This window comes from Miscanthus floridulus, chromosome 8 (genome assembly GCF_019320115.1).
Source record: "Miscanthus floridulus cultivar M001 chromosome 8, ASM1932011v1, whole genome shotgun sequence".
NCBI classification, from domain to species: domain Eukaryota; kingdom Viridiplantae; phylum Streptophyta; class Magnoliopsida; order Poales; family Poaceae; genus Miscanthus; species Miscanthus floridulus.
In genome coordinates, this window is record NC_089587.1 from 1,204,957 (window position 1) to 1,223,780 (window position 18,824).

The following is an 18,824-nucleotide window of genomic DNA, read 5'->3' on the forward strand; positions in this document are numbered from 1 at the left end:
TGATAGGATTTTTGCCATGTTGTCGAGCCCAAATGGAAAAGAACTCGACTTTTTGGAAGAATTCTGAGGGTAATCCGAGTTGTTTTGGGATGTGCTCTGGAATCTTGCTAAAAAAGAACTCGGATTCTTGAAAGCACTCGGATAAAACTTCGCCTTGATGTTTGAATTCGAATCGGATACGAGTGGCCGTGAAATCTGATTTGAATCGGATACTGTGAGCTATGCGAATCTTCTGGTGAGCTGATCCGTTGTATTTGGTGAAATATGAAATTCTTTATGATGATCTGGATCTTTGAGGAGATGGCCCTGAAGCTTGCCGTTGTTGTCTGCCTCGCAGATCCATGAGCCGAAGATGAAAGTTGATTCCGTCGGGAAGATTATGTTGTCGAGGTCCATCGAATTCTTGGATGCAAAGTCGCCGAAGTCCCCTACCTGGCGCGCCAGCTGTCGATGTTTTATCACCGATAGCCTGCCACGGGGGTACCCGGGGCAGTATGTTCGGGCTTCGGCGTATGCCGAACACGATGGTTAACGCAAGACACAGTCGATTTATCCTGGTTTAGGCCCTCGATCGTAGATCGAGTAATAACCTTACGTCTAGTCGGCCTTAGCCTTTGCGTTGGATTGATTCTCAAGTGTTGTGTTGTACAATTGTTCTCTCTGTCTTAGGAGCCCTGCCCTCCTTTATATAGTCAGGAGGCCAGAGTCCTAGTCGGTTTATAATGAGATATCCTAGTAGGATTGCTTAATAGTTATACTACTAAGATTACAGGGGAAGAATCCTAGTTAGACTAGATCTTCTCTGTCCTTTGCGGGGTATCCTATGGGTCCCGCATCGACAGCTGCATACTTAGCATCTCAGCATGTAGGACTGCCAACTGCTGCCTTATTTCTGCTGCTTGTGTTGACGCTTGAATAGCTTGCTGATTAGCTACGAATGCTGCTGCCATTCTGTCCCTCTCTTGTTGCGCTCTTTGCAACTGTGCTTGCAGCTGTTGCAGTTCTTGCTCGAGTGCTGTGGCTGAGTTTGGTTGGGCCTCCGGATCTTGAATCTCTCGGTTTTGGGGTTCCGGTGGTTGACCCTGGGCATCTGCTCTGGTGTCATCCTCCGCTGGCAAGGTTGCGTAGGCGCTACGAATGTTGCGCCTAGGCCTTCCTCGCTAACTCGTGGTCACTGCTGCTCTGGTGGTGGTCTTTCTTTTCCCTGCCATCGTTGGTTTGCCTTGGCCCAACCACGGTGGGCGCCAATGTTGAAACTAGTGGTTTCAAACTACGTGGAAGAGACCGAGGCCTCCGCCCGTCGGACGGTCGGCCTCGGGCGGAGGCTCGGGATAAGAACGATAAGGGGGAGAGTGGTGAGTAAGGAAATGACACGGAAAGCTATGGTTTCATTAATTCGTCCACCCCCCAACACCCACGGTTACAAGTGTCCCCTATTTATAGGACTCAACTACTACATAACATAATTTATTACAATGCCCCTCAACTGCTACAGTACATTCCTGGAATATTCCGCCGCCGCTAGCCTCTTGTTTGCGGGGCAATCCTGCCATACCGTCTTCAAGTGATGGGCTTCCATGAGCAGCCGGCCCACTGTAGCTCGGTCTTCGGCCCAAAGGCCTGGGTCCCCGGCGCTGGCCTTCATCTCCCGGGGCGCGTCGCTGCCTTGGCGGGTCTCCGCCGGACAGTCGGAGACATTACCCGCGGGTCACCGCCCGGCCGCGCGGGGGCCATGGTTCTCGCCGCTGGCCTCCGCCTTCAGGGGCGCGCCGTTGCCTTGGAGAATCTTCGCCGGTCCGGGCGGAGGCATCATCCGCGGGTCTCCGCCCGGCCGCTGGCCTCCGCCCTCATGGGCGCGCCGTCGCCTTGGAGAGTCTCCGCCGGTCCGGGCGGAGACATCATCCGTAGGTCTCCGCCCGGCCGCGTAGGGGCCATGTTGGCGCGCTCGTGCGGACCGCGAGCGCCTGCGCTTGAGTACCTGCGCACACTTAGGCAAGATCGTCTGTTTGATTAGTTTAGAGATAAGGCGGCCTCTGCCCGTGATACCGGAGACGCCCGCCTGAGCGGTCGGCGGGATGCGTGCCTGGCCTTGGCGGAGTCCGCGATAAAAAGGAGATTCAGCACCCTTCGAGCATAGCCGGGAAAGTTCCTTTAGTCAGCGCCGGGTCTCCGCCCTAAGACGCTCGAAGACGCCTTGGCGACACTCCGCTGTGGGGGGCCTTCGCCACCCGCCAAAGCCATGTTACAACAGTATTCTTACTTTGTTTCGTTTAAACTAAACCCATATATAGATATATATAGTGGCTAGTCATGCATACAGTAGTGAAAGAAGGGTTCCAAGTTTGTTAGACATGTGTAGCAAATGAACAGCCTACTAGCCGGCTCATGCATTCGTTGTTGCAAAAACTTTCCAAAGATCACTATACCCAGCGTCCGGAAGAGAAATGCTCCGTTCACTATGGTATGAAGAGTCTCTCATATACATAGACATGGAGGAGAAACACAAAGTTAGTTAGTCTTAGGCGCATTTGAGCTTATTGAGGAAAAAGGAACCACTTAGTACATTTTTTTAGCATGAAAGCACTTAGTACATTCTAGTTGGAATTTGGCACCATACACTTGATCTCACTGTGTTCGGCAAAAGTTGGTCCTCGAGAAATGTCAGATGCTTCGTCAGAAAACAATAACACAAAGTGGTGAGCAGCAGAGAGGTTTATTTGGACGAGGATCAGCATCTTGACATCTTCAGAGGCGTTCTGTTGGATAAGATCTTATCCAAATAATAACACAATGTTGCACAGTATCACAGTATTCAATGGCTAATATTACTAGTGATGATTGAATTGAAGGTTATTAAATTGATGAGTACTTCCTCATCCCTGAAATAAGTTTGTTCTAATGGTTTTGAGAGTTTTCTGAAAGCAGTTCGTTTTATCTGGTCCACCATGAGATTAAACGAGAGTCTGCCCCCCGCGGCCTCTTTGTTTCTAGCGCTGTGTACAAAAATCACAAAAAATGCAGCCCACGCAACAAAAACACGCGAGCGAGAAGGAGTGAACCTGTGACCGTTCGTTACACCGAAAAAAAATCTTGGCCGAAATGCTAGTTAAAATTATATATACTTCATGAGTGGAATTAATTCATGGACTGTTTCTACTGTAACCGAACGGGCCCTAAAGCGTCTCCAATGTACAGATATATACGGGGGTTGGTTCTATATACATCATAGGATCGATTAGACGTCACGTGTTACCTTGCTTGCAGTGTTCGATGGATCTAAATGTGAGTCTCACGCATAAAAACACACACGATCGCGTAACTCTCGTCCACACAGAAACATGTTGCTGTTTATATCAGTCACATAGATATAGTTGTTTATTGTTCGCGAGTCGGTTCTCTGGATAGGAGCTGGTGCTCTGTCGAACCATGCTCACAGTGTACAGATCCCGGTTCCATACCAGCATTAATTGTATAGGAACGTCTACGACACGCCCACTGCGGACGCCCTAGGAACGTGCCTCGATAACCGGTTGGACAGAGAGGGATATTCATCGAATGGGCGCCCAACAGGCTATTTAGCGCGTGTTTAGTTCCAGAAAGTTAAAATTTAAGGTTACTGTAGCACTTTCGTTTTTATTTGTTAATTAGTGTTCAAATATGGACTAATTAGGCTCAAAACGTTCGTCTCGTAATTTTCCACCAAACTGTGCAATTTGTTTTTTTTTCGTCTACATTTAATGCTCCATGCACGGGCCGCAAACATTCGATGTGATGGCTACTGTAGCACTTTTTAGGATTTTGGGTTGGAACTAAACATGGGCTTATTAATAAGGGCAAATAGAGGAAGATATAATATAACGGGAAACGTAGCGTGTCGACACACCAAGTGAGCGGTCGACAGAATAATGATGTAGCGTGTTGGTAAACACGTGAACCTCGGGAGAAAATCACCGTGTCAACATTATTCTTCCCGTTTGCAATCCCCCTGCATAAGCTTATAATTACTTTCATATACATTGTGCTTGTGTAGTTGGTCTCGTAATTAGTTAGCTTGTGTAGCTCACTAGTTATCTTCTTACTTGTGTAGTATAGAAGTAGCTTTCTTGCGTGGCTAATTTGGTATGTGTAACATTGTTAGTCACATTACGTAGTTTGTGTAGCTAAGTATTTACGCTCTCTAATTTGACATTGGTTGCCTTGTTATTGAGCATTGCTAGTGAGCTTAGGAGCTTTGTGTTTTGGCTTACTAGAATTATGTAGGAGCTCCCCGGTGTGTAAAATACTAGTGGCATAAGTTTGTGTGGCCTTGCTCCTAGAATTGGATATGTGAGCTCTAGCTAGCCCGGCACCTTTGTTAGTTAATTAGGATCTTTATAAGGTGCTTGTGAACTTAGATAGAGAGGTGTAGCCTTAACTAGACTGATTATTGTAATTCCGTATTTGTTTTGGTTAGCCAGCGCGATTAATTTTTGAAAGGACTATTCACACCCTCTAGTCGCCATCTCGATCCTACACCATCTCAATCTGTGGGTTGGTCACTAAGAACGGAAGTAATGAAAGAAGGGCTCCTCGCTTGTTAGACACACGTGGCAAATGAACAACCCATCGGGTGGCTCATCTCATGCATATGTTGTTGCAGAGGCTTTCCAAAAGATCTCTGTGTCGTTGCTTTAGTGAATTCCATCATGCCTCTCCATCTTACTTGCGGCTCATCGTATACTCTTGTGGTTGGGAAATGATTTCTTCTATCTCACCATCAACTTCTATGGGGTGAAGCATTTGTGGCTTTTTCATGGCCTAGCAACATTTTGTCACAGTTAACGCCAGTCAATTCAGTGCTTGGTTGTCTTCTCATTTCTTGATCAGGATGGGTTTAACATATGCTATTTTTGATGTACAACATGTTGTCTAGTTGTTTTTATGTTGTTTTTTTGCCTAGTTATGACTTTACATAGATATAATAATTTTAAATTTTCTTCTCCTATATCAATACAAACAGAGCATGTATTGGATTGGGCCACCGCCCTGCCAATTTTAATTTTGTTGGTCAGAATATAGAATTCAGCTTAGAGTGTTTCATGTAGTGTAAGTAGTCTTTTCGTGTTCTAGATCCCCTTATCGACCACCATAGTTTTGCGATTTTGTTGTTTTTTCAGCTTTATGCTTGTTTTGCAATTTAGTTTCTTTCATTATGAAATCGTAACTTATAAGTAATGAAACCTTAACTTGTAAGTAAATGATTTCCTTAGCTACATACCAAAACTAACCTGCATTTTTTGAAACTTTGTACCCGAAGTAAGTAAGGGTTCTTTTGGCTAAATTACCAATCATGGATGGTTTGCAGGCTAAATGTTAAAACTGCTATTTTGTTTGTTTGCAAGGATTCTTGCTAGACATGAACTGTTGAAAGTGTTGTTGCACTTGGTCAAATTGGTGTGTGCATTACCAAGAAAGTGGGATCTGCTCCTTCTTCCCATCTCCATGTTTCTGATTCTTCTTTTTTCGTAGTGAAATTTCGTCAAACCCAAGGCTCTCTAGGACTATTTTGGTTCACAGCGTGGGAGAACTGTGCGGCCCATGCTGCACTCTCGGGGGATCCAATTTCGCACACTGTCACGGCTAGGCTAGAGTCTGAACCAAACAAGAGTACAAGACCAGACTGTCCAAGCATCCCATGAAAGATTCACTACTACAAGAATAACTTTAAAGACATCTCTTTTTTTTTTTGCCCCAGAGATGGCTCAATAAAAAATCTATCTAAAAATTGGTTGAAATCCACTTATAGAGACGGTTGGTGTTTCTAGTCTTCTCTAAGAATACTCTCTATTTTTTAGAGATGATTGGAAATCCCAACTGCCTCTAGAAATAGAGTCATTTTACATTTGTCTATAAATTGATTTGTAGAGGCGGTTGACAATGTGTCCCACCTGTAAAAATAGATATAACGTTAAAAAAATTCATAACCTTTTCAAATCAAATCGGATGAAAACAAACTTTATATCAAACTTGTATAGATCAAAGACATATACAACTTTGTAGTTGATAACATTTTCATTTGAAATCATTTAGGGCCAAGTTCTCATATTTTGATTTTTTTTTGAAAAATTCAAATGACCTCAGATGGAGAGACGACCTAAACAAAAATTATAGTACTCGATGGTATCTAAAACTTCGTAGTTCAAAATTTTTGCATCTAAAATCATTATGGGCTCAAGTTTTTATTACAAGATTCTCAAAAGTAAATACAAAATTAAATGAAAGTATCATTCATTTTGTATAAGTGACTTTGGGGTAAAGTTGTAAGGATCCGGGGGTGGATAAGTTGCCGCCGGGGTCAGCATATACACATAACTCTATTAACCCGTGCATAGTAATAGATATTTAATATCGTTGACATTATAACAGAAAGTAAGAATTAATATCGAGATGAAGTTAGGAATAACAGGATGTGGTAAAATAAGCTCTTTACAACAGATTTCGCTAATATCTGAAAAAATGGGAACAATTAATTCACCTACATATAGCCTATGAAATATTGAAATAGACAATATTATTTAATTTTTGAACAAAAGCAAAGAAGTATATTTTTTCTTACCGCAGCAAAACAGTTTGCAATATCCTTCTGAATGTCTGGAGCCACAAGTTCAGCATTCCTCATAATAACCTTTTTTTTATTGCTGGATCATGTGGAAGCTCATCAAAATTTACCTCACGCTGTGAGATTCAGGGAGAAGGATGAGTCCTATAAGGCCTTGTTTGGATGCAGTCAAATACACATCAATCCACATGTGTTAGGGTGGATTAAGGTGAATCCGACAACATCCAAACAAGACCTGATTGGTGTTCGTTGCATTTGCTCTCCTCGTGAAGTGCCTGATCAAGATTCTCAGTGCCATCTCTTCTTAAAGTGCCTCCATCAGGATTGTCTTTATCATTTGCTGGGGTCAATATCCTTTTCAGAAATCATTCCATTTTGCTTTCATTTCCTACAAAATTATTGAACAAAATTAAACACAAAAGCATATATTTCATGCACACAAGTAGTGACACTATAGGAACAACAATCACTAATAATTTCCTTACATGACATTTTGCTAGAACGAGGAACGTTGAAGAACACACTTTGTTGGCTGTTGCAACGTAAGCAAAATTCCTTTGTTTGCTTCCTTCAATCCCTGCTGAAAAAAAAAACCTAAGCATCTCAAATTATTAGGCAGGAGACCGGGATGCGTCTAGCTGCAGACACTAAACAGGGAGACATTGGATCTGGGCTCCGAATTACCTCGTACTGGTGATTGCGGTACAAGTTGTCACTTCTGGCTGTTCGGGGCTCTTGCAGCAGGTTTTAGTAGCTGGACGGACGTGGGCTTCCAACTCGCCGGCCTGCTGGTTGATTACGAGGGACTGTCGGGGCCGTATTTCCTTTTTATTTTTTGCCGGGGTCATAGCTGGTCACGACTCACGACTCTCTCGTCGGCGAGTTCCTCTTCTTCTTCATGCAGCGGTGGTTCGTTGTTCGGCTCATCCGGCCGGTTGCCGACGACGAAGACGGCCGGGAGATCCTTGCAAGGACTTGAATGTATTTTTTGTTTTTCTCAAGGGTGTCGTTGCAAGGAAAACAGTGTAATATTCTATCATATGTGAGATAAAACCCGGCTCCTCTCAAAAAAGAAGAAGAAGAAGCAGCAGCAGCTGGACACGACTCACGAGCGGCAAGGTACACAAGAGGCCGCCCAACAAAAGTCGTCGGGGTCATCTCACCCCTACGAATTAGCGTAGGTTCGCCCTGTGGCCTTGTCCTTCAACCTTCACGCCGACTACTCTGGCCCATCGTCGGAAGGGAACGGAGATGGATAACAGTTGTAGAGTAGCACACAAGTAGTGTGATTTTTCAGCGAGTTAACCCCTAATTTTTGTTTTTAATTGTTCCCATAGAGAGTTTATATAGTAGATATTAATTGTATTAGAGAGAGTTTATAGTAGATAAACTATATTTGGTTTATTTCATTATGAAACCTTAACTCATCAGTAAATGGTTTTGATTTTTGCTAGTAGATACCAAAATTTGCCGTGCATTATTTGTGGGCTAAATGTCAAATCTGATGCTAATCTCTTCTGAAACACTAACTCACACAGGGGTTCTTTTGGCTAAATACCAAAACTGTCTTGGGCGGTTCCGGGCCAAATGTCGAAACTGCAATTTTGTTTCTTAGCGATACCTTAACCCTTAAGCAAGGATTCTAAGACCTAAACTTTTTCCTGTGATGAAATAACTCAAATGTGCGTGTCACCATTACAACACTAAACACACTTCAACTCCATTGAGCCCATCCGAAGGGAGAACTCGAATCGTCCACATTTTCATCACATTCAGAATTGGTATCCAACAATATGCCATACATAGTTTGAGTACATCACAAATGTTTTATAACAAAGTTATTACAACATCAGTTTAAAATAGTGGATATTTAAGTATCTTTGAACACATTGAAAGCTCACAAAAAGAAGAAAATTTGTATAATAGTGATCAAACCAGATATACTTTTTCTTTATTATTAATAGTTTCCTGTTGATATATTGGAGGAATCCTACATGCCACAATGTGCCTGGGAGGGCGATAGAGCTACAAAAGCAAGTGGACAGCAAGTGGATGTTTGCATTACTAGAGAAAGTCACACCTAGTTTTCAAACACTGCGCACCTAGATTTTGAGAACATGTGTGGCTGGTTCACATAAGTGGTCAAAGGTGTACCTAGCTACTTTGAACTAGTTAGGTTTAGTCCTTAACTCCTTATTGATGCGATGCCCATCTTCTAGATAGATCCTCGGATGGCGTGCTACGATCGTGCCTTTTCATGGTACTCTTGTGTATCACCCTGAAGATTTTGTCTGTTCTTCCATTTTTCTCTCTAGACAAGCTTTATATATGGTTTCAAATCAGAATTTGACATAACTTCTCGTCATTACTCATGAATGGGTGGTATAAGTTAAGCCATAACATGTACAATCGCTGGAGCACTGGAACCAGCAAAAATACACATCCATCAGTCCGATCACCGGATATGCAAAACTCTTGTCCTGTGTCGCCCTCCCTGTTGCTGCGGTGTGTATGTCGGCTACGGTCTGGTTCCCTGTTGCCGAGAACGAGTCGCCGGAGCGACGGAACAGCAGGTCCAACACGGTAGGGAGCATGAACGCGGCGGGGTGGACGCCGATCTGGATGATGTGGTGCTGAGAACTTCCCGTCATGAACGGCATGGTCAGGCGACGCGGCGAGTAGAACGGGCCTTCGTCGGTGGAGGTCCGGCAAGAAGGGTGTGCACCAGTAGCCGTTGAACAGAAAGCTGTTTTGATAGATCCGAATTCAGACCAAAATATTGAGATTTGTCAAAGTTGACATGAACAGTGCCAGAATTTGTTTAAGGAGGCAGTGAAATTGCTACTTACGCATCGCAATTGTGTACGAGGACTGGAGGAGCGTTGACCTTCATAATTTGAGAGGCAATTATCAGGAAAAAAATAATTGAAGCAACACGACAGCTGAAAATGCTCGATCAAGTTAAGCTGGCACTCAAGATATTGAATGCATGCCGTATAATGCCTCGTCAGGAAACAGCACATATGGCTATAGCAAAGAGATTTATTTTTTGGACAAGGATCAGCATCTCCAGGGACATATTGTTTCATAAGGTCATGCACAGAACCAGAGGATCGGCTGCGTGAGCCTCAAAAGACTTTTCAGGTATGGAATTATGTGGGATCGGAGCTGTCAGAATCATTGGATATTGTAGTAGAAAAAGCCTGGCTGTGTCGTAGCCCGGGGAGTGATTGGGAGTCCTGGTGGACAACTGAAATGTATGACAGATGCCCTCAAGACCTGGAGCTGGGACTGGGAGAAGTTTGGTCATGTCACAAAGCAACACAGCAATTAGTATAGAAATCTTGAGAAACCAGAACCAAGTACCGCAAAGCGACGGAGGTTCCCTGCTTGGTTATTAATAACTTTTCTTCCTATAAGCATGATGCATGATATCCATGATAACCTTGATGGATCCGTCATGTTTTGTTCGGACACATCAAGAACTGATGATATTCTTTTCTCAGCACAGTGAGATCAAAAGTATAGATATGGTGCCAAACAATAACTACTAAATGTACTAAATAGTTGCTACTCCCTCTGTTCTAAATTATAAGATACTATATAAGTTTTCTAGATACATTATTTTTACTATAGATTGATCTAGACATAGTGCATTTATAAGTATATAGCAAAAGCTATGTATCTAGAAATATCGAAACGCTTTATAATTGGAACTGAGGGGTACTTCTCTTGCGCAACAAGCTGAAATATGCTTGAAACTGGAAACTTGTTTCTCACTGACTCCCTCCGTGTCTATGTAAAACATAAACGAGAGATTCTTCATGCCAAAGTGAACAGGATATTTTGCTTCTAGGCTGCAAATTTCATTTGCCCTGCATGTCCAAGCTATGAATAATAAGATATATATATAGAGAGAGAGAGCGGAGCCCTTCTTTCATTAGGAAAGAGCATCAATGTGTGATGACTGGGTACTGGATGTAGCTTCGTGCTCCATGCCTGCTGCCCATCCATGGATGCAGCATCGTGCTCTGCGCCTGCTGCCACGTCCATGGATACAGCTTTATGCTCTGCACCTGCTTTGCTTCCTACACGCACGTGGGGACCGCTGCGCCTGAGTGGACCACCTTCGCCTACGCCCCCTTGCCGCGCCTGCTCATGAAACACTTGCAACATAAAGTGTTTGCTACAACATACGTCCGAAATAGATGAAACATTTACAACTTACGCTTGCAATATATGTGTGTGGGCACTGCAACATATGCAACGTCCAGATAAAACACTTGCAACATACATTTGAAACAGTTAAAACAGTCCAAACATACACTTGCAACATACGGATAGCCAGTGCAACATATGCAACATCGATATAAAATACTTGCAATATACGTTTGAAACATCTGAAACATACACTTGCAACATACGTGTATAGCCATTGCAACATATGCAACACCAGATCTACTTTTGCAACATTCAAATGAAACATATGCAACATACATCTGAAACACATGAAACATACGATTGCAACATCTGCTCATCTACTTGCTGCCCTCTAATGGACGCTCGTTGACGCGGAGCTTGACGCTGGCACGGAGCTCGATGCCACGGCATGGAGGTCGGACCTCGGCTGTGCGTAGCGCGAGTCCGGGCGGGAGACGCAAGGTGCAGCGTAGTGCAGCGTGAGGCGCAAGGCATAAGTGGCGCGTGGCGCGCAAGGCCCGGGCGATGAGAGGCGAGAGCAGCCCGTGGCGTGAGGCACGAGGCCGCAGGCGCACGTGGCGCGGGTGTAGGTGGGTCCGTCCCGTCCGGCCGGATGGATGCTCGGTAGATAGCCGCAAAGCAAAAGGGGCTAGCGCAATCCTCTCCTCTTTAGTTATTAGATACATTAATGTTCAACTTGGTAGGATGGCTCTGTTCGCTTCTCTTATAATCCGTCTCTTTTCAGCTGGAACATTATTTTTCTCTCACAACAAATTAGCCGAAATAATATTTTGGCTTGTTTTTTCAGCGAAGCGAACGGGCCGATGTCATTGTGCACAAAGACGTCATACCAACATTTTGATCTTACCAGCAAACAGGAGTAAACCTGATCATGGGTCACACGACCTGACCCACCGGTGCAACAGGTCAGGTTCAGGTCATAATTTTTGATCCATGACCCGATTGATAAAAAATGACCCAACACATAAATCTGGAAAAAAAACGAGAAACAATTCAGACGTTGTGTCGAGTTTGGACCAAAGATTTTGACGCGACATTTTTTCTGGCCCGACCAGACCTGGCTTTTCATCAGGTCTAAATAGGCGTGATCGAGGATACTAGAGATGCAAGTTGTAATCTTCTAGAACCATTGGACTAGATCCAGTATGATCATTTCGCTATGATCAAGCATGCGACACTAACGAACTGGACATTTCTTCTAAACTCAAAACAGAGCTCTTTGTTCCTTACTCATCATATTGATGAATTGAATATTAAGCTCTCAGCATGATAGGTAGGTTATTTCTAAGATTTAAATCAGTGACCTCAATACACAAAGCTTGTGATTATATAAGTTTCTGTTAACTTCACATTTACAAATCTTGTCTTATTTTTTTGACATTCAAATGATTTCAAATAAAAAGGACGTTAATAGCAAAGTTGTAGATATCGTCAAGACCTACAACTTTGATATTGATTTTGTTTCTATTTGAAGTTGTTTAAAATGTTCAAGAACTTATATTACATAATTAGACATATAAACCATCCCAAATTATAAAGTTGGAGTAGTGTGTAAGCGAGCTGGCAATAAAATGAATGCTCGAAGGCATGCAAGAGTATTAATACACTCAACCAAAAACTAATTGAAACCATGATAGATCAATTAGTGAACCAGAAATTGCGGTAGCTATGTGTGTCAGCATGGCACTGTCTTCACCCTTGGTGGCCGTCATCTTCACATCTCAAGGACTGTATCGACTGTTGAGTCGCCAGACTATCACCTCTCATAATCGTAAACCCTTCTCTCATTTTCTGCTTCATGTTCACGACATCCTGAAATACGAGGGCAAACAATATAGTCTGACTTAGTTTGGTTGCACAGGAGGTGGTGGCATTGCTATCTTGTTGTTTGTCTCCAATATCTTATTGATTGAGTTCCCTCCTTGATCCTCTCTCTGCTTATCCAAACAAAAAACCTTCAAGATATATAGAGATTGTTAGATGCTAAAACTAGGAGCTCACATGCATGAGCATGAATGAACGCATGACTTAACCCAACCCACACGATTCTCATTCTAGTTAGTAGTCGCTCGGACTTACAACTTTAGAAAACATGACCAATAAAACTTGATTAACTAAGGGTATTTTGTGTGTATATAAGAGCCAATATAGATCATGGAGATTAAACAGTGCTTACCATACTTTTTTTATACAAAAAATAAAAGGCAACGATCATGTGTTAAGAAAAGATGTGAACTTGTGAAGCATTTGACAATTTGTCATAACGCTATCAAAATATTACATGTTCATGAGAATTTTATTTCAGCATGACAAAAAAAATGTTTCAACATCAAGAGATTAACGTTCCAACATCACCATAAAACAAAAATCCTACATATTTAGATAAAAATGCTTATGATATATTCACATAATAAAACAGCAATATGTAAAAATGAATCAGAGCACAAGTTTAAAAGAAACCAATAACAAATTTTACCCTAGGTTAGTGATAGAAAGGGGAAAAATCTTCCCTAGTGGTTCTGAAAAAATAAAGATAATTATTAGTGACAAGTTATGAAAATAAAAACAGTTGTAAGCAAAATAAAAAAAGAAAACAAGGCCATGGCAAAATAATAAAGGGAAAGAAGAAAAAGGAAACAGAGAAAAAAAAAGAGCTAGTTTCATGGGCTGCTTTCTGCCCAAAGTCTTGCGCGCGTGCACCTGAGGAGAGAAATAGAAATCGGCCCAGTAGAGCGCGCGGAGAAGCAAGGCCCGGAAGAATTGCTCTCGTGCGTTCACATTTCTTCTCCCCTTCACCTCGCGTGCGCGGCAACTAGGGCGACCGCCGCCGCCGCCATACGCCCAGCTGCCCAGGTGCCCTTAGCCGGCGACGAGAACTCTCCACACCAGGTATGCCCGCCCCTTCTATTTTCTTCCTGCTGTGCGAAACTGAGCACCCGAACCTTAACTTGATGTACTTGGCTATTTGTGTTCGGATTTGAACTAATCACAAGTGTATACATATATTACGTATACTAGGTTCGATTTATTATATCGGGTGTACATGTGTTATGTGTACACCCGTGTCCTTTATTGGGTCCTCCCCTGGTTGGGGATGAAGAAGAAGCTTGAAGCCTTGAACTAACTGCAAGCTGCAGTTCGGCACTGCCCGAATGCCCTTTATAATTTGATAAATTTGAGACTCTTGTTACTCCTATGTAATACTAGAGCTTAAGTAGACTGCTATTTGCACTCTTATTCATTTATTAAAAAAAATACGAAGACGTAATTGCTTCTTGGGTTCTTTTTTTTTGGCAACAATGCCATAATTTCAGTGTATCTGTATCAGGCTATCAGCCCAGTACCAACACATGTATCCGTATCTGTGCTGTGCAAGCGCAAACATTCACTTACTATAGTCTGCCTTCTTCCATTGGGAACAGGACATAACAGCGGTACAAGAGTGAACAAAGAAGCATCGAGAGGAAGACAATATGCCAAAGAAGGGGACTAAATCTAAGAAGAAGGAGGTGGACGATTTGCCCAATCAACAAGAAAATAAGCTTCCAGACTACCTGGAGCTCCAGCGCACACGCGTTGTCTGCAATGATGATGCCCCCATTCATGTACACACATTTATATGCCACTCTTCTTTAATGGCTTTTCATTTGTTGATCATGATCACCTTCATCACTTTAGCTTTGCACATGTTTCCTTGTGAAATTGTCTGTTTGGTCTGTTTGATATATTGTCTTGCATACAAACTTAATTTCACATATATGCACAGATATTTTTACATTATGCGTCTAATTGACTACATCACATAATACAGTAAGTGTTTTTATTTTTTCACCATTAATTTTGTGTGCTATTTTTCTTCAGATAAAGGATTGAACATGTTACTCTTTACCTGATCTTTTTTTCGCTATCTTGTTAAGTGCACTGTTGAATTTGCTGCTATTCATACAAATTCTCTGAAAATAACCATTTTGGTTCTTGCTGATTTTTAACTGATTTTTTTTTGTGTATTTTTGGAAATAGTTTATATTTTTTTGAAAGAACTTTCTCTTTGTTGATATTGAATTTCATTCAGTTCTATTATTGGCCCCATATATTACATTTTATGTTTCTCTTGTATGTTTAAAAGACTCAAGGTTACCAACACTCGGGTACATTTGCTGCTATGGGAGTTGATAATAGCGTGTCAGTGGAGAAGTTTTGCAAGAACTTCAAAATCGAAATAAATCGTCTCACTGAAGATGATATGGAGTTTGATATGATTGGTATTGATGCATCAATAGCTAATGCTTTCCGGAGAATCCTTATCGCAGAGGTATTTGCATGTTTTATGAGATAACTGAAATCTATCTATTTTAGCACTTCATATGTATTAGAGTTCTGGATCAATAAGTTAATTTAAACTTCCTCTGAACTAGTAGGTTCCTACTATGGCAATTGAGAAAGTCTTCATGGTTGACAACACCTCAGTTATAGCAGATGAGGTTCTTTCACATAGACTAGGACTTATTCCACTTGATGCAGATCCAAGACTCTTTGATTATATCTCAGGTAAGTACCTTCAATTGCTCTAGCTTCACCTTAATATATTTAACACAAGAGCCATCTTATTGTTCCTTTTTCTTTTCACAGAAAACGATGTCCCAAATGAAAGGAATACTATTGTTTATAAACTGCATGTTTCATGTCCAAAGGGTTCTCAACGAATTACAGGTATACCTTATCTTCCTGCAATGTCTGCTGATTACAGATTCCTGTCATCTTTCAAAATGAAATGCCATGCCCCATGTGGCAATGTTACCTTATTGGAAGAATATATCATTGCTCAAATTGTAAAGCGCATTTAAGCACATGTGGACTTATGTGACATCTATTAAACGATTTACTTTTGTATGTGTACTGTGGTGACAAGTTAAAGTTTCCATTTGTAGTTTCCTTGTCGATGGATTTTAGTTACCTCAAGTTGGCATCTTATGCACTTTGTCATTATATATTGCTATAAAGTAAAAAAAAAAAAAATATCTGTGATAGTTGAACTTTATGATCCTTTGCCTCCTTATATCTCTTTTCTTGTCAGCATAAACCAGATTTCCTCGTTGACTGCTTGGTTGTCTGTGACAGTGAAATCAAGTGAACTAGAGTGGTTACCAGAAGGTAGCCAATTAAGCATGTCAGCCCCTGCACACTCTGGGGACAAACAGAAGACTTTCACTTCCTTCAGTCAAAGCCAAAAGGAGATCTTAGAAAAGCCTCTTGGTGTGAAGTTTAAAGATATTACTATTGCCAGGCTTGGGCCAGGACAGGTAGCTGTGTGACTTGTTTTCTTGGCACCATTATGAAATGAATAGGTTTACCTACATCTTCTACACTTCTTGATTCAATATTTGGGTTAAGACACTTCGTTGCGTGATTGAGTCCATGTGGTAAAAATGGAACTTTAGTCCAGTGGAAATTACAGTTTTAATTTGTGCAGGAAATAGCTTTTCCTTAACTGATACCATAGAAATAAACTATGTTGGTGCTTGGAATTCATTCTGCGACTTATTATGCATGCCAGATTTAAACTTTGTCAAGATAATTTGTCTATTATACCAGTTCTTTTTCCTCGAACGGTCTATTATTTCCATTAGGGTAATTGTACTTTGTAATTTAATCTGTTCTTTTATAGGCTATTGAACTCGAGGCACATGCTGTTAAGGGAGTTGGGAAAGTTCATGCCAAGTGGTCTCCAGTTGCGACGGCCTGGTACAGAATGCTCCCTGAGGTAAAATTGTTTCACTACCACATTTTACCACAAGATGGTGCATAAACTGTATCCGTTGCTTGTGTCCTGATGCTATATTGCTATATTATCAAGTAGGTTGTTATTCTTGAAGAAATTAAAGGTGCTCAAGCAGAGGAGCTAGTGAAGAAATGCCCAGTTAACGTTTTTGACATTGAAGACCTGGGTAATGGTAATTTCTCTTTCCCTTTCTTTTTTAAGAGGCTGAGCTTGAGGTAACAAGGGAGTCAGAAACTCAGTATTTAGCTGTAGTGGCAATCAGCAAGATGTTATACATTGGTTGCTGGAGCAAGTTGATTGTTTGAAGCATTTGAAACTCTTTAATGGTATCAACCACTGTTCTAATAGAAGTTTATGATGATTACTAATTGCAAGTTTGAACAACAAAGAATTATAAGAAATGTAGTATCCCAGGTTTTTATAAGTTCTCATTTGGAAACTGTATTAGAACATGGTTGATGCTTAAGGGCTAGGGATCAAAAGCAACTTACGAAGCACTGACCTGGATGTCCATTGCATAAACTTTTTGGGTTTTATTAGCCATCCACATTAACCCTTACGTTTTTGTATACACAGGTGGAAAGAGGGCAGTTGTTGCAAAGCCAAGGGCATGCACACTCTGTAGAGAATGTATCAGGCCTGAAGAGTCGGAAGAGTCCACCGAGGGCGCGTCCGAAGCCCAGGAGTCATCTGCGCCCTGGAAGCAAATCGAGCTACGGCGTGTTAGAGACCACTTCATATGTAAGTACTCAAGAACTCGATCATCTTATACCTCAAGTAAAATGTCTTCAGTTTCGCACCTCCATAGTTGGACAACTGTATCGCAGAACAGAAGTTTTGTCCGATACGATAGCGCTGTACTTCCACTGCAACATTCTAATCCTCCGTGTTGGCTATTGTGTTTCCTCGCTAGTCACCATTGAGTCCACCGGAAGTCTGCGCCCGGAGGTGCTGTTCACAGAAGCCATGAAGATTTTGGAAGAGAAGTGCGAGAGGGTCATATCTGAGCTATCCTGAGAGGCTGACACTGCAATTATGGAGTAGAGTAAACCAGCTCAGCCTGGCATATCTGGTATTTTGCTGGAGACTAGTGTGCCGTCAAACATTTTTGTGGTCACTGACGGAGCCACCCTAGCGGCGGGGTGGGGCGGCCGCCCCAGCTACCGACGGCATCGTCCCAGACCCCCGGACCCCCTCTTCTTCCTTAGCTTCGGCTGCTGAGCTGCCGAGCAGAGGCTGCGCCGCCGCAACATGGCGCCGAGCGAGAGCGAGCCACGAGCACTGAGTAGCGAAAAAGACGATGACCGGTTCGTTTTGCAGGGGCAGTGGGAACTGGGCCTTTTTTGTCACTTTAGATTAGCCCAAGTGCCCAACAAGAGCCCAATTTAGCTCCCCAAATCCTCAATCTACCAACACCATCAGGCGCTCGCGCTCAGCTTCCCGAATCCCCAATTCCGCATCGACGCGGATGCCGCCGCCCGCTGCTAGGCGCCAGTCGTGTCTCGCTGCCACCCCACTCGCCGGCCACCACCGCCAGCCGTGGCTCACCGCCACCCCACTCGCTGGCCGCCGCCAGGTGCCTGCGCGGCCCACTGCTGGTCTGCCCGCCGGCGCGCCAGGAGCGATGGAGGGAGGAGGAGAGGAACTTGGCGCCGGGGCCGGCCGCGACCGTGGATAGGTTAGCAGCAGAGCAGGGGCAGCAGCTCCGCCGGTTACCTCAATTTATTCCGCAAATTTGAGATAACATCCTGTGCTGTTCATCCACCTTTTTGCCATAATTTGTGTGATTCTAACTTTTTCGCTATAATTCGTGCAATGTAGTATGTGAATACGATGCGATTTGGGCCATAAGTTTTTTCGATCATCTTCGTGTTATAACTCGCCCCAGCTATAATTTTTTTCTAGCTCCGTCATTGTTTGTGGTGGATGTTTGGGTCAGGAAATGAGAGCCGGACTAGTACCACTGTTGTGCTATAGAATAGCCTGTGTAACACTGTGATGTTAGATTAAACTGTGGCAGGTGAATCGACAGGCAACACGAGATACTGGATATGGATCCAAATGGCAGTTGTGCCACAGGCAGATTTCGGCTTGTTAGTGCACACCCATTGTGTTTTTGCATCGAGAAGATAGGTAACTCGGTCCAGGTTTGCCTGGCGTGTTAGTGCATTGTGTTTTTGCGTCGAGAAGATAGGTAACTCGGCCCAGGTTTTCCCAGGTTAACTC

General features: G+C 42.8%; 1 protein-coding gene across 2 annotated transcripts; it reads left to right on the forward strand.

Annotated features, from left to right (window-relative positions):
- The first annotated feature begins 13,579 nt into the window (after positions 1 to 13,579).
- Positions 13,580 to 18,512, forward strand: LOC136470836 (uncharacterized). 2 transcript variants are annotated; one of them, XM_066468570.1, is made up of 10 exons: positions 13,580 to 13,708; positions 14,242 to 14,424; positions 14,946 to 15,131; positions 15,238 to 15,367; positions 15,449 to 15,529; positions 15,938 to 16,119; positions 16,485 to 16,580; positions 16,677 to 16,770; positions 17,175 to 17,339; positions 17,512 to 18,512. In XM_066468570.1, exons 2-10 carry the CDS (start codon positions 14,293 to 14,295, stop codon positions 17,613 to 17,615), a joined length of 1,170 nt encoding a protein of 389 aa, XP_066324667.1. In that variant the 5' UTR covers positions 13,580 to 13,708; positions 14,242 to 14,292; the 3' UTR covers positions 17,616 to 18,512. The 2 variants fall into 2 exon arrangements, with proteins under 2 accessions (XP_066324667.1, XP_066324668.1); XM_066468571.1 differs by having other exon boundaries at positions 16,677 to 16,764.
- The last annotated feature ends 312 nt before the right edge of the window (positions 18,513 to 18,824 follow it).

Bases quoted from the DNA above. Each gene is read 5' to 3' on its own strand.
- LOC136470836 (XM_066468570.1), top strand. From the start codon at position 14,293: ATGCCAAAGAAGGGGACTAAATCTAAGAAGAAGGAGGTGGACGATTTG. The intron at 14,425-14,945 runs GTACACACATTT...TATGTTTAAAAG, and splicing joins ATGATGATGCCCCCATTCAT to ACTCAAGGTTACCAACACTC. The intron at 15,132-15,237 runs GTATTTGCATGT...CTGAACTAGTAG, and splicing joins GGAGAATCCTTATCGCAGAG to GTTCCTACTATGGCAATTGA.